General features: G+C 45.3%; 1 protein-coding gene across 1 annotated transcript in view; it reads left to right on the forward strand.

The window, feature by feature from the left end:
- Positions 1-23482, forward strand: part of Stard13 (StAR related lipid transfer domain containing 13) — a 209077-nt gene that overhangs the window by 165204 nt on the left and 20391 nt on the right. The window contains 5 exon segments of the mRNA XM_052167519.1: positions 4688-4751; positions 14710-14931; positions 14933-16068; positions 18356-18529; positions 19637-19796. Coding sequence (XP_052023479.1) covers positions 4688-4751; positions 14710-14931; positions 14933-16068; positions 18356-18529; positions 19637-19796 — 1756 coding nt within the window.

Raw genomic sequence — 23482 nt, forward strand, 5'->3', positions numbered from 1 at the left:
TTAGCAGATACTTTGTATATAGGGTTGTATAAATAAGGTTTCCTGAATATTTTCTTCAAATAGAGAAGTATTTCTTTAAGTGAAGACATATTTTGAGTTTAGGTGTGACTAAAAAAAAACAAGCCTGTGAAAATAAATCTAGCTTCCGGCTTCCAAAACTAATAAAATGTCTCCATGTATCATGAATACATAAAGTATATTTAAGTCGAAGAATGAGCCTTTTGATGTTCCTGTGCCTATAGTAAATCAAAAATCCTTTTCAGAAAATCCAATGGTTTGTTTGTGCCTCCAGCCACAATGGAGGCACACATGTGCTAGATAAGTATATTGGATAAACAGTGTGCACCCTTCCCTAAACAAACCCATCAAAGAGCTGCCAAAGGGGCAGTAGGAACGCCCTTTTAATTAACACACCACTCTTAGGTAGAGCTGTTAACATCTGTGGAACTGGCCAGGAAGACAATCCACCAGTTACAGCAGCAAATCCAAGAAAGCCCCAAAGCAGCTGTGGACTCTCTGATCAGCCTCTAAAACAGAACCGTTATTGTGTTTGACACCATCGTGAATGCACAGTCTGTCTGAAGCATCTTATAGCATCTTAAAGTACCCTCGACTTTGATGACGTTAGCTTCCATCGGTCTGCCCTGTCAGTGACTGAAGTAAGAACCATCTTGTATCTACAGACAGGTGGCAGGATCCATTGGGAACGGAAGTCCTTCTGGTGCTCTGCATTAGAACTAGAAGCAGATAGTGCGTGGTTCTCTGTGGAAGGTGAGAAGAGGATAAATTAGAACCAAAGAGACAAGGCGTCAGGAAGATCACAGAAGCGCTTCCTTGACCAGACTTAGCAATGGCTGCCAAGCCTGAGGTCGGTCTCCTGGTGACTCTTCTAGATGGCCTGCCTAGTGGTGCTGCTTAGTCAAGACAAGGCAGTTTTGAAAGAAGTGCAGAGTTCAGTTTTGGTATTTGGACCTGAAAAGCCTAAAGGACACCATACACTGGCAAGAGCAGAGTATGGGTGGAAATGTAACTCCGGGCTCAGGGCAGATGGGTGGAAGTGACATTTCACGTCATCAAAGTCTAGTATACTTTGAGATGCTATGAGATGCTTCAGAGTACACTCATGTACAATAAAAACAGGATTCCTCAGGTTTGAATTCTAAACATGCATTTTGATATGTGATCTACAAAGACAGTATTTGCATGCGTTTGTATGCAAGGGGTCTGTGCTTCTGTGAGGAGAAAGCAGTGAGAGTCCCAGTCTTAGATGGGGTCTGTGCTTCTGTGATAAGGCAGTGAGTGGGTCACAGTCTTAGATGCCAAGATGATGTCGGCTCGTAATTGTTACTGGCTGCTTTAAATAGAGCTTTGCTTAGAGCAAACCTTATGATTTGATAATTAGGGAAACGTTAAGTAAGAAAGAAAGAACCTGAAGACCCATCAGCAAGCTATATTTCTCACAAGATGAAAAACTACTCACCAAGTAATTGTAATAATTGCTTCTGTGCGTAACATAGATCTAATCCTAAAACAAACAAGCAAACAAACTGAACAGCAACAACAAAAATTCATACATTAAAAAAACACACACACTAGCCGGGCGGTGGTGGCGCACACCTGTAATCCCAGCACTTGGGAGGCAGAGGCAGGCGGATTTCTGAGTTCGAGGTTAGCCTGATCTACAGAGTGAGTTCTAGGACAGCCAGGGCTACACACAAGAAACCCTGTCTAGAAAAAACCAAAAACGTACTATTATGAAATATCAATTGTGGCATAATGTGGCAGGAGTAAGAGAGTACCTGGCGGGACCCTGTCAAGGTGTCCCCCTGAGAAATCACACCATGTGACAGACCTAGTATAAGGAAGATTTATTGTGGGGGAAGGGAGGAGTAGTGGGGACCTGGAAAAGGGGCAGAGGCAGAGAAAAAGGGGAGACAGAGGAAGAGAGGGCAGCCGGGAACACATGAGAACAGAGAAAGAGTGTGGAAGAAGGGGGTCTGGGGTAGCAAGCAGTCCTCTCATACACAGTCATGCCCAGTGGCAGCACAGGTAGCAGTGGCAGCGGGTGTGACAAAAGCTGTTGCTAGGTAGCTGTTGGGTGGAGCCTAGCCAAATTATCTGTAAGCCAGTGCATAACTAGGAGCTGGAGAGGTGGCTCAGGAGTTTGCACCTTTTGCCCTCACAGATGACTCAAGTTTGGTTTCTAGCACCCATAATATGGTGGCTCCCAATGGACTCCAGTTCTAGGGGATCTGCTGCCCTCTTCAGGCTGCTGCAGGCACTGCATGCATGTGGTGCACATGCACACTTGTAGACAAATACTCATATATATAAAAAGAAAATTTAAGTGCCTACTATATACCCCCCCCCCTTACTCATGGCCTAGAAATGAGTAAAGCTAGTGTACGGATGATGAAAGAGAGAAGACCTTTGGGAGGCGACATGGTGGTTGGTACCTTGATCAAGAAGGAGCATGGAAGACACTTCCAGGGTGGAGAAATGTTCCTTATCTCTCTTGAGGCCACTTATAACAGCCAAAACTTGCTGGATTGAAAATGCATGATCTGGGCTGGAGAGATGGCTCAGCGGTTAAGAGCACCTCCTGCTCTTCCGGAGGTCCTGAGTTCAATTCCCAGCAACCACATGGTGGCTCACAACCATCCGTAACAAGATCTGATGCCCTCTTCTAGATTGTCTGAAGACAGCTACAGTGCACTTAACATAATAAAATAAATCTTAAAAAAGAAAAAGAAAAGAAAACACATGATCTATGCAAACAAAAAGTTATTGGTCAGAAATTAGCTTATTAATCACTGACTTCACTTGCTTTAAAAGCATCCCACCAGCTGTCAGAGTCATCTCTTCCCTCACAAGATCAAATGGTTCCCAGAGACCTATAACATTTCCCAAGCAGGAGAAGAAAGTTACAGTAGAAGATCTAACAAAAATCTAACTGGTCAGTGGAGAGACTCAAACTAAAACTCGTTCTTCTCTATAGAGATTCTAAGATGCTCCATGATTGGTGATGAAGACAGGAGAGGCCTGAAGGAGCAGCATTGCTTGGGCTTATGTGGGAAAGCAGGGAGCTACTTTGATCTGTATCTCTAATCTATATCTGGGTAATTTATTTCCCTCCCACAGGCACAGCTGGAGGTGGCTACTCTGTCAGAAACAGGGCCGCCATGCCTACATTCTAGGTACCAATTTCCAGAACAGTAAACTCCTTCAGAGGAGTCTCAGTTGTAAGAAACACGATCCACTTATGATAAAAAGCAAAACAAGAACAGTAAATCCAGACTGCACCTGGGCGACAACTGTCAGCCAAGATGAAGCTGATGGGCCATCCGACGGGGCTCAGATAGTTGGAGATATTTGGTATAAGCACAAGACTGCTAAGTAAAAATCTGTATGGGTATCAGCTCTAGGGGCACTAAAAAGTTGAGAATGAAAAAAAAATTACTCAAGTGTGATACATGTGGGACTAGAACTTTATGGTTGTAATGAACATCAAGTATGGATTTATCAATACTGTGTGATGCTGTAACATAAATATATGTGGATCAGACAAAGGTTGTGGGGGGCCAGGGATGGAGATTGAAAGAAAATGAATCTTCAGCTTCCAAAGAACAAAGTCAGTGTGTAATCACCCAAACTGGAAGGTCATGGGGTAACAGCTAAAAAGCCAAATGAAAGAGTCAAAGGAACTGCTAAAACACTGGCAAAGATAGAAGGAAAACAAGTGTATCTAAAGTTGCATGCAAACTTAAAAAAAAATCAACACAAAATAATAAAGGTGTTTGCCAAGACATCTCATGAAATAAAATGGCAGAATAAATGGAAATTGAGGTTGTTCCCAGCAGGTTAAGGAAGTAAAAAGAAGGAAAAGATTAGGATGCGGTAGGTAAGCAGCAGGCGAGAGGCAGGCTAGGAAGAGGGTGGTGGATTGCTTGGTTAGTCAGAATTCGACAGAAGGAGCCCAGAAAGGGAAGCAGCCTCAAGAATCTGATATGTAAATAGCAAAGACTCAGATGCCACAGTGGGTGTCCTAGTCAGAAGCAAGAGTAAAGAGTTAGTTAGAAAAGCAAAAGGGCTGTCTTTCCCTTGGAAGCCGCCAGAGCGGTGGGTAAACAAGAAGACACAACTTAGGAGGGAGCAAAGGAGCGTTACTAGAACTCATGCCTGCTTGCTGTTCTGGTTTTCTTTCTCAGTGGCAGCTAGGGCCAAGTCATCAGATGTGGGACTGCAGTTCTGATGTTCTGAGTTCGAGAGCTATGCGAGAGGCGGGAAGTCTGCTCGGGAGTGGTTTTGAGAGTCCAGCTGAGGGTGTATGTATTAGTGGGCACATGCTGCCACTGCAGGGTACGGTAGACCAGGCAGCCTAACAGTCGGAGAGGCCGGAACCTTCAGGTTCGAGGATTTGGTTACTGGTTACTTCCCCGATTGAGGATCCACACCACGATGGTCTGTACAGGAGGGGACAGCAGGCAAGAAGAAAGGGGACTGGTAGGCTCTCTGATCGAGAGGTTAGAGTACAGAGTAAAACTATCTTAAGTCATTTTATAGAGCGCTGCCTTCCGATGTAACTAGTGGATTCTCCACTTTCAGATTTGCCAGAAATAAAGTTAAGTTTAGCAAACTGGAAGATCTGGGTCCATTAATAAATCATCGAATTTTCCTTTCTTTTTAGACGACTTAATACGCTGAACAAGTGTGCCTCCATGAGACTTGATGTGAATTTCCACAGGAAAAAGGTGGGTGCACCTTGTGGGGACCATGACCACACCAACAGAACAGCCTGTCTTCAGAGACTGGGAAAACATGCAGGGCTGAGAGCTGGCTTGGTCATTAAAAGCCCTTGCTGGTCTTCCTGGATATAGGAAATTGGTTCCCAGCACAGGTCCAGGGGATCTCATGTTCTCTTCTGGCCTTCGTGGACACTCACAAACACATGGAAGATACACACACATACACACGCACTCATACACATGTGGGAGATACACCCAGGAGATATACACTTATGAGATGCACATACATGCATACACACATTCAAACACACATGGGAGACACACAGACTTATACACACACATGAGATATACACATACACACACTCACACACACGGGAGATACACACACACATTTGAACACACATTGGAGACACACATCTTTTTAAGAAGAGGCAGCAGCCTTGAAGCAAGGCAACATTCTAACATGCCTGCCCTACCATCTGTTTCCTCTCCAAATACCCCCATGCTATCCCCACTATCACAAATAGGTCTGTTGTAAGACCATTCTGGAAGTTGGGTTTTGTAATTTCGCTGCTTTGGCTTTCATGGTGTGGTGTTGTCTCTATCAGAAGGTTCGGACAAAGAAATAAATCTCTCAGTTCTTGGGCTTCACCTTTAGAAGTCTGTGCACCTGTGACTGTCAAACCACCTCTGGGTCCAGGTTCTCCACATTGATGAGTAGATTTAGAGATTCAGGGAAGCGCCGACAGGTCCTTCTGATGGTTCTCCTCATGTCTCTTCTTTCAAGTGCAAGTCAGAGGTGCATCCATTCTCGGGCACATTCATTTGGTGACAGGACTCCAGGAGCTGGGGGGACAGTGTGACCCCAGGCCTCTGCATCTGCCTTGTCCTTAACCTCTCTGCCCCAGTCACAAGAAATCTGTTTCTAAGATCACTGCTTCTTGAAGGACATCTTGTGAACAGATTTCCGTTTTGAAATGAAGTGGTGAAGATGAGGGTGCAGGTCAGTGGTTGAGCCCTCGTGCATAACATTCTGGGCCTGAGACTCATCAGTCTTCCATACAGGAAGAGAGCAGGAGGGAAAGATGAAGGGAGGAACATGAAGAACAGAAGATTCACCATCCATCATAGATCTGGAATCCATGAGGACCCAAATCCTTTTTTTGATTGTTTGATTGTTTTTTCTTTTTAAATTTTTAAAGACAGGATTTCTTGTAACTAGCCACAGTGAACTTGCTTTGTACTCAAGGCTGGCTTTGAACTCCTGATGCTCCTGCCTCTACTTACCAAGTGCTGAGATGACAGGTGTGAGCCAATACTTATAAAACCCAGATTGTTTGAGTGCCTTTATGATAGTCAAAAGTTTTGGATTTCAGGCAAGTATGGATATCATAGTTTCTAATTAAGCATAAAGCCTATGAGTATATTTCAAAATCAAACAAAACCCAGCTCCCACGTGGGCAACACGCGTGATCTCAAGCACTGGGGGTAAAGAAAACCCAGTTTACTTCCCGTTGATGATTATCATCCAGGAACCGAGCTTGGTGCATTATCTTAGTTCTTGTGGAGCTTCTCTGGGTTCTGTGTAAGGAAATTAAACCTGTCATGTGCTCAAAGCCTCTGGGCGAGTCCTGCAGAAGGCTTTTGACCTTGGGAGTGTCTTTGGGAGCAGCTGGCTCCAAAAACCAAGGCTCTACCTCCCTGTGCTCTGCTTCCAGTCTCACCATATGGGTTCTCTCCAGGACTTTCAGAATTAAATCACTAAGGACATTTTTTTTAAATGTAGCAATCCCCATCTGTAATTAGCCGAACCTGGGATCCTTTATTCTGACTTGCACAGAGCAATAATTACACCTAATGCATTTTAACTCAGTCCTGAGTAACCTAACCCTTCAAAACCTATCCTCCCCCGACACCCCCCAGATTTCTACCCTGAAGTAGCACCTCTCAAGGAGTCTAAGTCATTTTGGCTTGACTTCATCTTAAAAGCAGTTTGGAATTGGAGCTGGGGACCAAGGGTTCCAGCTGAGGAGGTAAGAAACAGAAAAACAATATCCAAAGAAATATTCAAATGTGAGTGAATTATGCAGGCCACAAACACACTTAAAATGTGGGAACAGACCTCCCAACAGCTGTCTTGCTAAATAGACCCCTTGAGAAGTGCCCTTACTGTTTGAAGCACGAAGGTCAGATGTTGTTTGGTTATAACACATGGTTCTTATTAAACTGAATACAGCCGTTCCTGGGAGTCTAAGACAAGGTGGCTGCTCTGTGCAGATCTCTCACAAAAGACAAGGTCAAAAACCAACGATACACAATGTTTCCCACAATGTGTAGTGATGGGCTTTTTACCCTGTCACCTACCTGCTTTGTAGAACCCTCAGGCGAGATACCCGTGAGCAACATTTCTCAAGGTTTTCTGTGCAACCTACAAATTAGTCACCTTGATATTCTGACCTGCTTGGGATATTTTTTTTTTTTATGTCTGTTGCAGTAACACACTCCCTTTCCTTTACCACTTAGTGGGAGCCTTACAACTACGTGCATGTGAATAGACTACTGCTTTTCACATGGCAAGTTGAAAACTCAAACTATTTTCAAATGAAAACATTCCAACATGTGGTGCCCCTCCCTTGTCAGTCTTCCGTCCTAGGCAGTGTCTGTGGCTGGTTCCAGGTGGCCACACAGCCCACTCCTGATATAAGCTCTAAGATCCAGCCCAGACATAAGCTGTAGGTTGGTCCTTCCTTTTATTACCAAACAAAAACACTTTTCTGAATAGGGACCAAGTCTAGGCCAAATGACAGAAGAGAGAGTCAGAGACCTGAGAATCAGTGCCCCATGGAACTACAGCCAGCTTTGGATGGAAAAAGAAGGTGATCAAGAAAGAAAATCAAGAACAGGACAGCAGTATGTCCTGTTTAAATATTCTGTGAAACAGAATCTTCATCTCCAGTCTGCAAGAATCATAGACTTGAGTTTTCATTGTGGTCCCCACATGCCTTAATCTAATCATCCAAGGCTGCAATACTCCCTGGAAGGTAGTTGGACCTGTGGAATGGCTCTGGGGGCTTTCTGGACAACCTGGGTAGTAAATAAATATTGGCATAAGATCTCTCTGGGAGGCCTTGTGCTTTATGTTAAAGATGAAGAAACTCTGTCAAGTCAGTTGTCCCCAAGCCACAGACCAAAAAGCAGAGGTGAGATTTGAAGCCAACCAACTGTTCTGGCCCAAACACTTGCCAGTCCCTTGGCCTGAGCCATACGGCGATGCTCTTGTTTTCACAACAGGAAAGTGACTTGCTGTCGCAATACCAAGTTCCACAGCTTATTATGCCTGTCTTGGGAAATTTTATTTCATTTTGAAGATTCAGTGAGCTGAGTCAAGGAACAAAAATGGAAGTCCACAAAGAAGTGTAGGTGGGGACGCCTGGCTCCTAGTTGGCTTCTTCTCTGTTCTGCTGAGGTCCACGTGGCTTAGCATCTGCCCTCAGCTGGAGGGCCATCCACCCTCATTATGTACCTCAGATGCAGACTCACCAAAACCCTAGTGGGAAACATTCCTAAAGGCTGAAAGTAGGGTGGGGAGGCTCTCCAGCAGTTGGACCGGCTCATCGGCCTGCCAGTGTGCCTGCAGAGCGTTCCTGCGTGCCAGGAGCCACTGCGTGCCACTGGCCTGGGTTAGTGGATGTTGCAGCTCTAGCTTCTAGATGTCTGTGTAACTATGGATTTGCACCATTTTACGTTTTGTTTTGTTTTGTTTTTAAAAAACCCACTTCTCAGCTTCTGGCGGTATCCCATCTAGAAAGAATATGCAATTTTAGTAAGGAACGTTCTCACTGAGGAAAAAGACAACACAGGAGACTCATCCAAACTGAAAAGGAGCCAGAGCCAAGCTCCTGTTCTTGGACAGCTATCACTAGCGACTGATCCACGCTAACATCATGATGGCCCTGAGTGGCCGGCGTTTAGAAGGATAGCTCTTTAGAAGCCTCCCATTAAAGTTAGCATTTTAATACGACTGGATCATGACCAAAGGTGGAAAGCCACACAAAAACTGACTAAAACCTCAGAGCTAGGACCCTCTCAGCTGGATGCCAAGGGCATTACTGAGGTGCAGAGGTGAGAAAGAGGAAATGAACACAGTAGCCATCACCTGAGTGGCTGAGGAAATCTTAACTTACGGAGGGCATATGGATGTCCCAGAATCCTCTAAGTTGGCAGAAATCTTACCCAGTCCCCAAGATCTCCTTCTGTGAGCATTACCCACAATTCCCTTGGCAGGATGAACTCATTAGATCAAAAAGTCTTCATGTAAAAAAATGGCTGGCTAACTTTGTTTTTATAAATAAAGTTTTAGTAGACTGTAGTCGCTCCCAGCAATGTGGAAGAGATTCAACAGAAACTGTATGGCCTGTGCAACCTAAACTACATATTGCTGGCCTTTCATAGATAATAGGCCTAAAACAAAATTCCCCACGTGCCTGTAGCGAGTCACCTGTGTTTTATTTTCTCTACCAGTCAACACTGGTGTCTTTTTAAAATTTTTAACACAAATGAATTGTCAAACATGAATTTTAAGAAATAAATAGAAAGTACTAGAATAAATGTTTTTAGAATTAGATATGATACTAACAAAACTTCCTTCTCATAAAAAACAAGTAGACTGAGTATAGATAATACAGACTGGGAAATGGGTAAATATGACAAAACTGTACCTGTTTTACTGAAAGTGTGCACACTAGATATGCATCATTATACTGAAACCTCTTGTTTTTCCCCTATATTAACTAAACAGAAAGTGTCTACTGAACAGCAGGACTTTAACCTCCATATTAAACAAATGTCTATGTGCACAGAGTGAACAACACTGATATATACAGGACTGAACGTGACTAAGCTTTGCATGTGTAATCTAATTAAGCTAGCTGGCCATGGTGCACTAAAGAAATAACACAGATATAAAATATTTCTTGTACTGTTCTAATACAAGGAGCCGTAAAGGGATTGACCTCATGCTGAACAGTACAGAATGAGGCTTTAGTATCGTTCCAAAGCTTAGGTTATTCCTTCAAATACCTACCATTCAAAATGAAGCTAAGTAGTGCTATAATTTCAAAGTTCCTTCTTCATCATTAGCCGTATCCTACAGTTACGAAGCCACAGACTCATGATATCTCTGTGTGAGACAAACGGTGGGGCTCATATGAGCTCTTGTCGTTTGAGGTGTGAACCTGAGCCTTAATCTGAACTGTGTCTGTCATGGTCTAGAATCTTCTATTTGTACTGTTGTGTCAACCTTCAAAACTTCACCTTTTGGAGAATTTCAGATTTGGGATACTGGAGGGTTTTCCCAACTTAAGATCCTGGACATGACCTTATACGATCTTAGTGTATTAAAGGCATACATTCTCTGTCTTTTGTCGTGATGCTTAAATCTGGTATGACCTTGGGGTATACCAAGGTCGGGCCCTCAGGTGCCCTCAGGGTTTTGATCATGCCTAGGTGCAGCTATCCATTTCAACTTACTAACCAGACCCTCATAGCAGCATCCAGCACTAGCCACCTTCTTCACAACAGCATATGCACAACCCTTATCTGCTGTCTTGTTGAAATTCTAAGGCTCTGTGGCCATAGTATTTCTGTAGCATGCTAAACCGTTGAGTTTAGCTTTGAGCTACTGGCCTTTAGCTCAGGGAACAGGCCACACTACCAGCCCCCTCCTAGCTTCCCTTGAATCTGAGGATGAAAGACACATACGTGCACACACACACACACACACACACACACACACACACATTGCATAGTTGTTCCTTTTCAATTTGCCTTCTAGCACAATTGCTGGGTGCTACTATCTCCAGCCTGGGAAAGCAGGTCCTTATCAATACTCTTAGCTCTGTACTTCCCACCTGCCCTAAACTTCAGTGGCTAATCCCACCTAGCCCCTGCCAAACACCCCTGCCCACCCACCTAGTGGCTGCAGGTCCCAGCTCCTCCCATGGTTGCCCGGTTCTCCTCTCTCCAAAGCATGGCGAGCTCCTCTCCTTCCTTGCACCCCCTTTTCCTGCTGGGACCCAGCAATCCTGTCTGTACCTTTCGCCCAGCAATTGGCCATGGCTTTCTTTACTGACAGATCAAGAACCACTTGGGGAACAGGACCTTAACATAAGCACTGCCCCCTACACTAAACCAGTCCACCTGGAGAATAAAGTCAACTTGAGGGGTCTCTTTTTTTCTATAAACACGTTCAGCTCTCTTTATCTCCATTTCACATTTCTTTATAGACATGGACTATTTTTTTTCAGGTCCAAAAAGGGCAGCCAATGCAACGTGAGTCTCTTAAACAGTCAGTATTGTAAGAACCTTACAGAGGAGTCATGCATGTACCTGATACTTCAGTTCATCCCAAGCGTGCGAAGAACACTTGCAACTTGCACTCTGGAATGATTTGGGGGTGGTATTTAGGGGCTGCAGATTTTGGATATTCTAGGTCAGGGCCACATGGCACATTGTTGAACAAATGTGTGGATTCACATGCAACATTTTTTGAGATAACTTGACTAAAGGAGACAACATGTTGAATATTCTTTAACCAAGTGATGATTGGACCAGCAGTGATTTGTATTGTGATATTTCTTGAACCTTAGTATTTGCATAAATATAATATATATGTTATATATGTGTATGTGTAATAAATGTATATTATATAACGTATTATCTATATTATATGGGGATGAGTATAAAATCTGAGTGTGAAATTAATTGTTTTTTCATTAATATCTTGTGCATGTGACCTCAGGGTAATTGTGTACATTTTTAGTGTGCTTGCTTGCTTATTTGCTTGCTTTTCTGGCTTGCTTTGTGTGTGTGTGTATGTGTGTGTGTGTGTGTGTGTGTGTGTGTGTGTTTGCATTTTTTTTTTTAAACTACAACCCATTGTCCAAGACCAAGTGTGGAAATGTTTACCTCATGCTCAAAAGTGTTTGGATTTTGGAGCATTTTAGAATTGAATTATTTGGAGTAGAGATGGCCAGTCTAGATAAACAGGCGCGAACAAGGGTGGTTGTGACAATGGATGGACTGTGTGTTGGTGTAGTGTGGTTGTATTTTCTCTGTTGTGATGAAAAATCCCCATTTTCATCAGTAGTGTGAAAGATGCAGTGTGCGATGGCTTTGGATGGTTTTCTGCCCTGGATGGTGAGAAAGAGGCTACAGTTTCCATTTTCCGGGGCTTAGCGTTTTTGTTGGTTTTTTTTTTTTTTTAATTGTTTTGGTTTTGTTTGCTTGCTTTGGTTCAAACTTAATTACTTCAGAATGTCCTTCTACTGTTCCTCTTTCTCAAGGCGTCTGCCATCTTGTCAGATGACTTGGTTGAGTTTGTTTTCCTGCCGGCTAAGGCCAGTGTGATGAGCTCTTTAAGCCTTCCTGAAGAGACCAGCTCTCTGGCTAGAGTCTTCAGAGTCTGGCTTGGCATCCTTTCTTAGTCTAAATGAAGGAGACTTTTCCCAACTTTTATGTGGGTTTCCTGGGTTGGTAATGGGGTGGAAGCACGAGTGGTTGGAGTATTACAGTTAAGTCGTTAACTATTACAGTTTCTATTTTTAAACATCTATATTTTCTTTAGAGGTAGTGGCTTCTAGCTCCCAAAATATTTTGTGAAATTCCAGTAAGTTCAGCCCAAGGTTTTATGATGCCTTGTGTATCTGTGGGGCCTTGTGTACCTGTGCTGCCTTGTGTATCTGTGGTGCCTTGTGTAGCTATGGTGCCTTATGTAGCTGTGGTGCCTTGTGTAGCTGTGGTGCCTTGTGTAGCAACAGTTCCCAGATATTTAATTGTTGTTTTGTTTGGCCTTGTATTGTTTTATAATAAAAACCATGAAAGAAACTAGTAAGTATCAGAAGTCAACTTTGAATTATCCTAGCTCCATGCTCAGTTTTAAGTTTTCAAGTTATTCCTCCAAGACTTCACACAAATTTGTTTTTTAAAAATCAAAGCTAAATCTTCCCACTGTGATGCAATTCTTGTAAGTTTCTTCCACCTTGTATGCTTGAATATTTCAACCAAGGCCAATTTAGATAGAGCCTAGCTTTGGACAGATTGAGCCTCTGTGAGAAGACTCCAGTGAGTATTGTGTTTTGTGTGTGTGTGTGTGTATGTGTGTGTGTGTGTGTGTGTATGTGTATATATATATATATGATATATATCATATATACACATATATATCATATATATACACATATATATTTCATGTATATATATATATATATATGAAAACAATATATTAATATATTGAGAAATTTGGGGCACTGAGGTGGATGCTAGAGTAGTAAAAAGCGAAACAATGAAATAAACATTGAAAAGAACAAACCCTGCTGCTAAATGAACAACCTTATTTATTCCCTGAGGAAAACCTATGAGTCAGACCTATTTTTAGTCTGACTTCTTAGGTAATGGAAAGTTACTTTGCAAGGGGTCGGGGAACTTGTGTTACCACTGTCATTCAGAGCCTGGGCTTATAACCAGATGCCAAAGGAAGATAAGTTCAATTAACAATAAAATGAACGACAAAAATTAAACAATTCCTAAGGGTGTGGCACTGGGGAGGATCTAACTCTGAGCAAGATGAATAACCCCAAGTCCTGTTCCCAACAGTGGGTAGTGCTGAGCCAAGAAAATGGTCACATTCTGAGAAGCCAGTTAGACGAGGAACATTCTAGAGATCAGGAACCCAGCCACATTTTTCCTGTAACACATTCAGAGAGAAGTGTTGAGGGTCCACACTAAGAAAGTCAGAGCAAAGACACAAACCTGGAAATTGATTTGTAAAACAGTTCCGTGTTAGGTCTTTGTGATGATCAAGGTAAGGAGGGGTAGACGCTGGTGCTTCAGTTCATTTAGGGAAGTAAATAATTCCTGGGCCAAGGCACATACAAAAACCAAGCAGGGATACTGTTAGCCTCAGGGGACACAGACGTCTGTGTGTCACAGGCTGCAAATTCCATGGAAGAAAACAGGTAGGTCAGTGTAGGACACCAAGAATGCAAGACTTGCATCCCCAGCAGCTGGAAGGCGTGTGCAGCCAGAGCACTCCGACTCAGGCTCGCTAAACACGAGCAGCCCCGTCAGCCGCCAGAGCCACTTGGCTGAACCCTCTTCTAGTGCGATCTCTAGATGGGGTGTAGACCTTACTGCTTTTCAGAGGTCAGCCTGTGATTTCACTGTTAACACATAGAGAGGATATATGACAAGAATCGAGATGTTTACATACTAAGGTAAGGAATGTTAACTTTGAGCTGTGATGAGGCCGAGGTTCGGAGAAAGAGAGCTGTAAATGGTGGTCCTTGAACTCAGCAGAGACTCGTCTCAGGAGGAAGTGTCCTGTATTGGTGGGGGACAAATTGCTTTGGAAAGGATATTGTCTCCACTCTCCAGTCAGATGGTGTTTAATGCCCTTTGTAAACAGAGAGAACACCGTAGAAACAAAGAAAGGATTGTGAAAGGTTATGTATACATTAATTAAATATTAAAATATATATTATATATAAATGCCTTAGAAACAAAAAAGGATTGGGAAAAATTATATGTGTATTTACTTATATATATATATATATATATTATATATATATATATATATATATATATATATATATATATAATGCCTTAAAAACAGAGAAGGGATTGAAAAATTATATATAATATATATTATATATACTATATATATAGTCCCCCCAATATGATATATTATATATCATTATATAATATATAATATTTACAATGCACACTCACATATGTATTCATATATACATATATTTCATTGAAAGCATGGTTAATGAAGAGAGCAGGGCAGAAAAGGTGGTAAGAGACTCACACTTGCCAGTGTGACTGAGAAGACAGGGATCAAAATGGAAGCACCATGTAGCCATGATCTGTGGGTGTGACCATCCCCTTTCCTTACATTTTGCAGGGCGACGACTCAGATGAAGAAGATCTGTGCATCAGCAACAAATGGACTTTTCAGAGAACCAGCCGCAGGTGGTCCCGTGTGGATGACCTGCATACACTGTTGCCCGGGACAGACAGAAACGGGTCCCCAGGAGGCCCTAGGATGAGAAACACAGCCAGCAGTGAGAGTGTGCTGACAGATCTGAGCGAGCCGGAAGTCTGCTCCATTCACAGCGAAAGCAGTGGGGGGTAGTGATGGCCACAGCCAATCGGGGCATCATTCTGCTGACAGCACACCTGCGCTGGAGGGCAGCCTGATCAGCAGCGGCCTCCTACAGTCTCCCCGAGACAGTCTCAGCCAGTCTCTTCACCCCAAGAATGAGAAACCCACCAGGACCAGGGCCAAGTCCTTTCTGAAACGCATGGACACCCTGAGAGTGAAGGGCGCGCTCGGGAGGCATAAGGGACCAGGGAGGACAGGTCTGGTCATCAGCAGGCCCGCACTGCAGCAGGAGCCCGAGTCCTTGAAGACCATGCAGTGCGTGCAGATACCCAATGGAGATCTGCAGACCTCACCTCCACCTGCCTGCAGGAAAGGCCTCCCAGGCTCCAGGAAGTCGAGTGGCGAGAGCAGCTCCCTGGAGAGCAGCAGCCGAGTGAGCACTCCAGGCCCGAAGGAGCGCAAGTGCCACCACGAGGCCCACAAACGCGGCGGCATGTACCTGGAGGACCTGGATGTGCTGGCAGGGACAGCATTGCCAGACACAGGGGACCAAAACCATGCGCATGGGTTTCACTCCCAAGAGAACTTGGTGGTCCATATTCCCAAGGATCACAAACCGGGAACGTTCCCCAAAGCCCTCTCTATAGAAAGCCTCTCACCCACAGACAACAGCAATGGGGTTAACTGGAGGACAGGGAGTATCTCCCTTGGTAGGCAACAGGGCCCTGGCGTGAGGGAACCCAGACTCATGCCTTCCTGCCACAGAGCCAGCCGCGTCAGTATCTATGACAACGTCCCCAGCTCACACTTGTATGCCAGCACGGGAGATCTGTTGGACCTGGAGAAAGATGGCCTCCTTCCTCAGCTGGACGACATTCTACAGCATGTTAATGGCATACAAGAGGTAGTGGATGACTGGTCAAAAAACATCTTACCCGAACTACAAAGTCACGACGCGTTGGCAGGGGATCCTGGTCTGTCCCCATTCCCGTCTACCAATCAGGTCACTTTAGATTTTGAAGGCAACTCAGTCTCAGAAGGTCGGACAACACCTAGCGATGTGGAAAGGGACAGGACATCTCTGAATGAATCGGAGGCCACTGGGGTCAGAGAAAGAAGGGATTCTGGCGTAGGGGCCTCTCTGACCAGGCCAAACAGGTGAGTCATGTGCTGCTGTGAAGTTACACCGCTTCTGTTTTATAGTGACCATAGGCTGAATTTTATTTATTTTGTTATTACTTTTACGCGTATGAGTGTGCCTGCGTGTGTGGATATACACCATGTGTCTGCGGTACCCTCAGAGGTCAGAAGAGTGTACCAGATCCCCTAGAACCGGAGCCACAGATGCTTGTGAGTGGGTTGCTGTTGTGGGTGCTGAGAAGCAGACCCAGGTCAGAGGACCAGTGTTCTTAGCCGCTGAGCCACCTCGCCAGCCTGTCCAGCAAGGACAGACAGACTGTTTGTACAATCACCCGAGGCTTTGCTACGTAATGCATATGGTGAGGAATTATTTCAGCAGAGTTGTTTTTATAGACAGAAAGACTGAATCCATGTCAGTCCATTTCTGTGTTTATCCTTTGTTTCAAACTTAGTTTTGTTGAAGACAAATCTAAGCAAGCTGGCAGGGGCGTCACAGACAGCCGAAGCCCAGGCCCTGGGCGCAGGTTTTATTTTTTATTCTATGAGATAGATCTAAGGCGTGTTTATGCTTTCTGTCTGGCCTTGGCTTTTAAGTCACTGCTCCGTAGAAAATGAGCTGAGGAAATCTAACTCAGAGTCGGTAGCACTGTGTGTGCCAGTGGGGCACCTGCTGAGGCAGTGATGTGCCAATGTGTCACCTGTGCCTGTCACTTTCAGACACCATCTCAGGCACAAAGGACAGGGAGGAGGCAGTACTGTAGCTCCTCAGTGTTTCAGTCTCTCTCTCCCTCCCTCCCTCCCTCCCTCCCTCCCTCCCTCTCTCTCTCCCTCTCTCTCTCTCTCTCTCTCTCTCTCTCTCTCTCTCTCTCTCTCGCTCTCGCTCACTATCTTGCTCTCTCTCTCTCCGCTCTCTCTCTTCCTTCTCTCTGCTCTCTCTCGCTCGCTCTCTCGCTCTTTCTTTCTTGCTCTCTCTCTGCTCTCTCTCTCCACTCTCTGTTCTCTCGCTCTCTCCGCTCTCTCGCTCTCTCTCCGCTCTCTGTTCTCTCGCTCTCTCTCTCCCTTCTTCCCTCTCTCTCTCTTTCTCCCTCCCTCCCTCTCTCTCCCTCCCTCTCTCTCCCTTCCTCCCTCCCTCCTCCTCTCTCTCTCTTTCTCTCTCTCTCTGTCTCTCTCTCTCACACACACACACACACACACACACACACACACGCTCCACTCTCCTCTCTCTCTCCTCTCTCTCTCCACTCTCTGTTCTCTCACTCTCTCGCTCTCCGCTCTCTCTCGCTCTCTCTCCCCGCTCTCTCTCACTCTCTCCTCTCCTCTCTCTCCACTCTCTGTTCTCTCACTCTCTCTCGCTCTCTCTCTCCACTCTCTGCTCTCTCTCTCTCCTCTCTCTCTCTCTCTCTCTCTCTCTCTCTCTCTCTCTCGCTCTCTCACTCTCTCTCTCTCTTGCTCTCTCTCTGCTCTCTCTTCCCGCTCTCCGCTCTCTCTCTCTCTCCTCTCTCCTCTGTTCTCTCGCTCTCTCACTCTCTCTCCACTCTCTCTCTTTTGCTCTCTCCGTTCTCTCTCTCCACTCTCTCTCTCTGCTCTCTCTTGCTCTCTCTCTCTCCTCTCCTCTCTCTCCACTCTGTTCTCTCGCTCTCTCTCACTCTCTCTCTGTTCTCTCGCTCTCTCTCTGCTCTCTGCTCCCTCTCCCTCTCCCTCTCCCTCTCCCTCTCCCTCTCCTTCTCCCTCTCCCTTCCCCCTTGGCTTTATGTCTCTGTCTCTTTGTCTCACTATCTGGCCCATCTCTCTGTCTCTGTCTCCATCTCTCTCACTTGTCTTTATGTTGTCTTACTCTCTCGTATGTATGTGTATGATATATACATATCGTATATATAATCAAAGTCTCTCCTACCATTTTCATTATTGCTCATTAGACAGACCCAAGTTTATAAAATGTATTCTAGCTGTTTTTAAGGAAACCAGGGCATCTTGTGGCCATCAGAATTTATAGAACCCTGCCCAATAGAATCAGCTGGGTTAGATTTTAGCTCTGCAACCAGTCTTATCTATTAAGAACTAGGACCAGAAATTATATCTATATGAATGAGAATGATATCCCTTATTTAAATCCCAAGATGAAACAGTCGATGTGCCCATTCTGGGTTTATACAGCTTGCTAAGTCCGCAGCTCTGTCTTTTTTTTTTCTTCTTCTGCCTTGCGCTGGGATTTTCCTTGGCTCAGAAACCTCCCAACGTAGACATTTGACCCTAAAGGCTAGCCTGAGCTCCCCAGGTGACTGGCAGCCCTGCCCATGTGTTTCAGACGACTACGGTGGAGCAGCTTCCGGCTCTCACACCAGCCCCAGCCTTCCGCAGCCACCACACACATAAGCAGCCAGACAGCCGCCCAGCTCAACCTTCTCCAGCGTTTCTCCCTGCTCCGGCTCACGGCCATCATGGAGAAGTACTCGATGTCCAACAAGCACGGCTGGACCTGGTACGTAGCACGGCTGCCGGGGATCACGTGTTCAGAGCTAAGCACGCAGTCGCAGAGGACTGCCAGTGTTTATGTTTTGGTGTCTGGAGACAGAGCTCTGTCTGCACCACCCTGTCCTGGAAACCGTGGAGCCTTCTGCTTGTCGCCTGCCCTCTGGGCAGCTGGGCTGGGCCTGACGAAGCACACAGGAAACATTGCTTTATTTGTAGCGCTCAGTTGGTTTCCAGGGAAGGGGGGTCGAGTTCTGAGAAAGAAACAAGGCCAGGAACAAGAGATAAATTGTGAACAGGGGAATCAGAAATAAACCTGCCATAGACGATCACTGGCAGTTTGTAAAAAAGCATCTGTCACTTGTACCGTGTGGCCTGGCACAGAACCCACCCTTACAGCATTGGCTCGCTGATGTACATTTGTGCTTTTGTTGCCCAGTAAAACTGAGATTATGTGGTAGATCTTTGGAATTAAGGGCCCGATAAAGTCGACATTGTATGCAGACTTGTTGTGGATACGTGAGTGTGCGATTTGAAAAACATCAAGTGTTGTGTGGAGAAGAATCAATATTGTGTTTATAAAAATGTTTTCAAAGGTTATAAATTGTATGGTCAAATCAATATACACATGTGTGTTAAAACTCCCTTTAAAATGCAGATCTGGCTCTAGAAAACTAAAGACACAGCCAAGAAAATCTAGCTCAACACCGCCCCCCTCCCCCATACACGAACATCAACCAAATTTGTTCTTCCTCTTGTAAATCTTGCACAGATTTTGTTGTTTCCGCCATCCCCAACTGGGCAGTTTTAAGTGTCCTCTACACAAGAACTGTTTCAGTTATAATTAAGTTGAAAAATTGCCCACCACCCCAACTTGAAAACAGAGCGCCAGAAAGACAATTTTCTAACTTGAATCCTGGTGTTTAACAGAAATGACAGGTAGGCGAGGGCCCCATAGAGAGCGCCATTGACCATGAATGATGTAGAAAAGGTTTACTTCTGCCTCTGCCTCTGAAGTGTTCCAACAGGAGCTTGGCCTCCCTCTCGCTTACTTCCACAGCCTGTCTGCACAGAGCGCCCCGGGGGCATTGCATGACCTGGTTTCTGTGAATTCCAGGTCCGTTCCAAAGTTCATGAAGAGGATAAAAACTCCTGACTACCGAGACAAGGCTGTCTTCGGTGTTCCGCTCATAGTCCACGTCCAGAGGACAGGACAGCCCCTGCCTCAGAGCATTCAACAAGCACTGAGGTATCTACGTAGCAACTGTCTGGATCAGGTAGAGTGGTAAATCCCAAACTCGGGCTTGGGGTGAGGGGGTGGCAGACTGAAGAGTAAACTTCAGGGAGATCTTTAAGGCCAAAGTTTAACATGGCGGGATCGAGCTTCTGGTGCTGTTCCTCCTTACCTAGCTGAGCTACATCCTGGTTGGCCAGAGGAAGTGGATGTTGATACCTTGTATCTTCAATGTGAAACTTACACTTTCTTGAAATTGGGGAGTAAGCAGTGGACAGCTCTGCATTTTAAGTTACTATTCCAATGCTACTATTTATCCCATAGCATTTTTTTTTTTATCATTGTTACGTTGTTTCTGGGAGGGAAAAGTGAATTTGTTCTATTTCTCCCCCTTACTAATTTCTCAAAACAACACAATAAGCCAGATTTGTTCACTTTTTTCTTTTAATTCACGAGTAAAATGTAAAAGGTGCATCATCTGAACCAAACAGCCCCTTGCCTGAGAGTTGATGGGGAAGTTCATGGGAAGGAAGTGCTCAGGTCATCTTCTGTCTCCAGAATGCTTTGAGAATCATCGGGATGGTAGGCTCTGACCCAGCACAGAATGCATCCCATAATTTACAAAGCTCCTCCTCCATATTGCCAGCCATTCCTTTCTCGCCATACTCCGCCCCAGAATGAAGGCCACACGGAGGCTCCGAAGACTGCCCCCTGGCACAGCCGTGTTTCTGGCCTCTGTAGCAGCCTTTGTCCTGCACACTAGTTAACGGGAAGCTACACCTCGGGCTTCTCAGTCATGCTTGTCAGGGGCTCGGTGAGCCAGAAGGGGCCAAACGCCATGAACTCAAAGATCTTGGCTCCTGACACTTGCAGAGATAGCAAAACACAGCAGGTACTTAACATCACGATGACCTCTCGATGAACCCGGCTCGTGACCTCTTTTGACCTTTATTATCTAGAGAATATGCAGAAGCACTTTTTTCATATTTTTATCATAGTACAGAGCTACTGTTTTGGATATTCGGGTAGATGGCTGGTTTTGTTTTCTACATAAAACATCTGGCATTTATTGTAGCATCTTGGTAGGGTAAGCCAATGAATCCAGCTGCTGACATTTGATTCAGTGGTTATTTGGTTGCAGTTGTACCGTGGCAATCAATTGACAGTGATTATTTTGGTTGCAGTTGTACCGTGAATACACATATGTAATCAGAGTTAACACCTCTTGTAGGTAATTTACTGAGAAAAACCTAGGATCTCTTTTCAGATGGCAAAAGTATTATGACCATGCCCTGTGATAGAACTTTATGGCCCCAGCCCCGTTGGGTCGGTTTATGGGTACATATCCAAGATTCTGTTTTGTGGAGAGGAGGTAGGCTTCAGATGCAAATATGCTTTTCGGGCCTCTCAACTGTTCTGAAGTTGCACAGCACACCCACCCCTTTCATGGTTCTCTCAGAGTTCATGGGCTCAGGAGGACCTGAAGGAAAAGCAGCCCATCGATAGCCAGGTCACCAACAGTGACCGAGAAGGCTGGTTTCAGACAGCTGTGCAAACCCTGTTCTTGCTGCGCATTCTCTCATGCATACCCGAGGGAGGCAGTGTCAACATCGTGGTCCCCACCGGGAAGCCAGCATCTCCTAAATCTGACTTTACTTCTCGCCGTTAGAAGGGCTTTCCCCGTTGGGTGCTACCCCACTACAGCCCTCATTGACAAATCCACTGTCAAGATTCTGTTGATGACATTGGCCACTGTCATGAGTGCCCTTTCTATGAGAATGAGAGGAAGAACCCCCGCCCCCTCGCCCCTGGCTTCAGTCTTTGAGAACTATGTGTTTGTTTGGCCCACTGGCCTGTGCTTTGTATTGCAGACTCTAAGTTCATCAAACTGGATATGTTTTCCTCTCTATACTGCCTGCTTGAAAGCTCAGAGCCAAATGCATATTCTGCTATAGGAAAGATGGGTGCCTCTTCCGAACACAAATTCCTTAATTTCGGCCCTCTTCCCAGCCTGTTAATCCCTTTAATTTTTTATTATTTGTTGCAATTTCCCGTTCTGGTCTCTTTCAATGAACCTTTTATAGATCATTTTAAGTCATGTTCTTTCTTGAACTAGTTTGGATATAAATGAGTTGCAGTGCCCTTGGATAGAAAACACTATCCCATGGCCTGGATTCATAGCGATGTCCATATTTGAATCACTCCTGTGATTGGCCACATCTCCCTTCTGCAGAACTGTAGAAATAAAGCCATAGGAAGAGAAGAGAGGGAACAGGCTGCACTCTTCAGCCCTATCACACTGGCTTCTTCCTTGTATCGGTCTCAAAGAGTCCTATGGTGGGAAAAATGTGTACAGCGCTCTGTAGGAAAAGGTCCCTGTCAAGGACACGGATACTCACAAGCTATGGAGCCCAACTGGGAAAGCGGTGCTTCTCTTGGGTCATAAAAAAAAATAAAAAAAAAAAAAAAAAAAAAAAAAAAAAAAAAAAACCAAGCAGCTGTGGGCTGTCCAAAGGAACGAAACTACTTCCTTGTTTATGGCCTTCCCTTTGCATGTCGTGTAGAGGGGGGCTCGTAGACAGGGCCCGCGTGTGGCAGAGAGGTGCGCACAAGAGCACGGGCAACAGAGAAACTAGAGAAGCAGGAAGAGGAGAAGCAATCAATCGGACAGAGGGGAAAGACTGCAAATACACGCTAAAGAGCACAAAGAGTGGGAGGCGGGGCTAGGAAGAGAAAGAGGTGGGGCCAGGAAAGGGAAGGAGGCGGGGCTAGGAAGGGAAAGAGGTGGGGCCAGGAAAGGGAAGGAGGCGTGGCCAGGAAGGGGAAGGAGGCAGGGCCAGGAAGGAGAAAGGAAGCAGAAGTCCTATCTTTGACCTTGCATATCTCATTGGGATTGAAAAGGTTCACGTCTGCACAGGACTTTGCACTCTCAACCCAGGATTGTGGGAGACCAGGAACAGCCCCCTCCTCAAACACCCTTCCGGACAGCCACCTTCTGTGGGAACCATCATCTGAGACTGCCTTGAGGCTCTGGCTTGGAGCAGAGAGGGAGGTGGAGGCTCCTTCCCGAAGGCTAAACACTAGAACATCAGCACCCACCAGAAGGCAGTCAAAGCCAGCAGCACAGAACCCTGAAACACTGCCAGCACTTCACTTCCCACACTCCGCAGCGCAGGGCAGTTTATGTCTGAGGAGGTGCAGCATATTTATTTTCACTCTCGCAGATGGCTGCAGATGGAGTGCAGAGGCTTAGCCTTCAGTTGCCAGCCATTTGTATTCGACATGGTAGCCTGTGAGACCAGCCTTGCTTTGCTCCGTGAGCTTTCACATCGGTCTTAAATCACCCATGCGCCCCCGCGGCTCAGGTTATCCCCTGGCTCCTGATAAATGCGAAGCTCCTGCGGTAAAAGGCGGTATGGGTATGCGTGCAGCATCGCTGCTCGTAGCACTCATTACTTTATGCTCTAGCTTTCTGAATAAAGCCAACCTTTCTTCGTTAGCTGAGGCCCCAGTTTCTAAAGAAGAGGAAATGGAAGTCTTGATAAACATCATTAAGCCCTGCAAAGATTAGCATAAACAGGATGCCAGGGAGGAGATTTAATACTATTTAGATGAAATTTGAATTCTAATGCAGCACTCTTGCCTGGCCACTCCTTCTAAATCACAAGATTTAAAAGCCTAATAATTCTGGGAAGACACTTCAATTCCAGTGGAAGAGTCCTCTCCCCT

Source organism: Apodemus sylvaticus, chromosome 22, assembly GCF_947179515.1.
Source record: "Apodemus sylvaticus chromosome 22, mApoSyl1.1, whole genome shotgun sequence".
In the NCBI taxonomy this organism is placed as follows: domain Eukaryota; kingdom Metazoa; phylum Chordata; class Mammalia; order Rodentia; family Muridae; genus Apodemus; species Apodemus sylvaticus.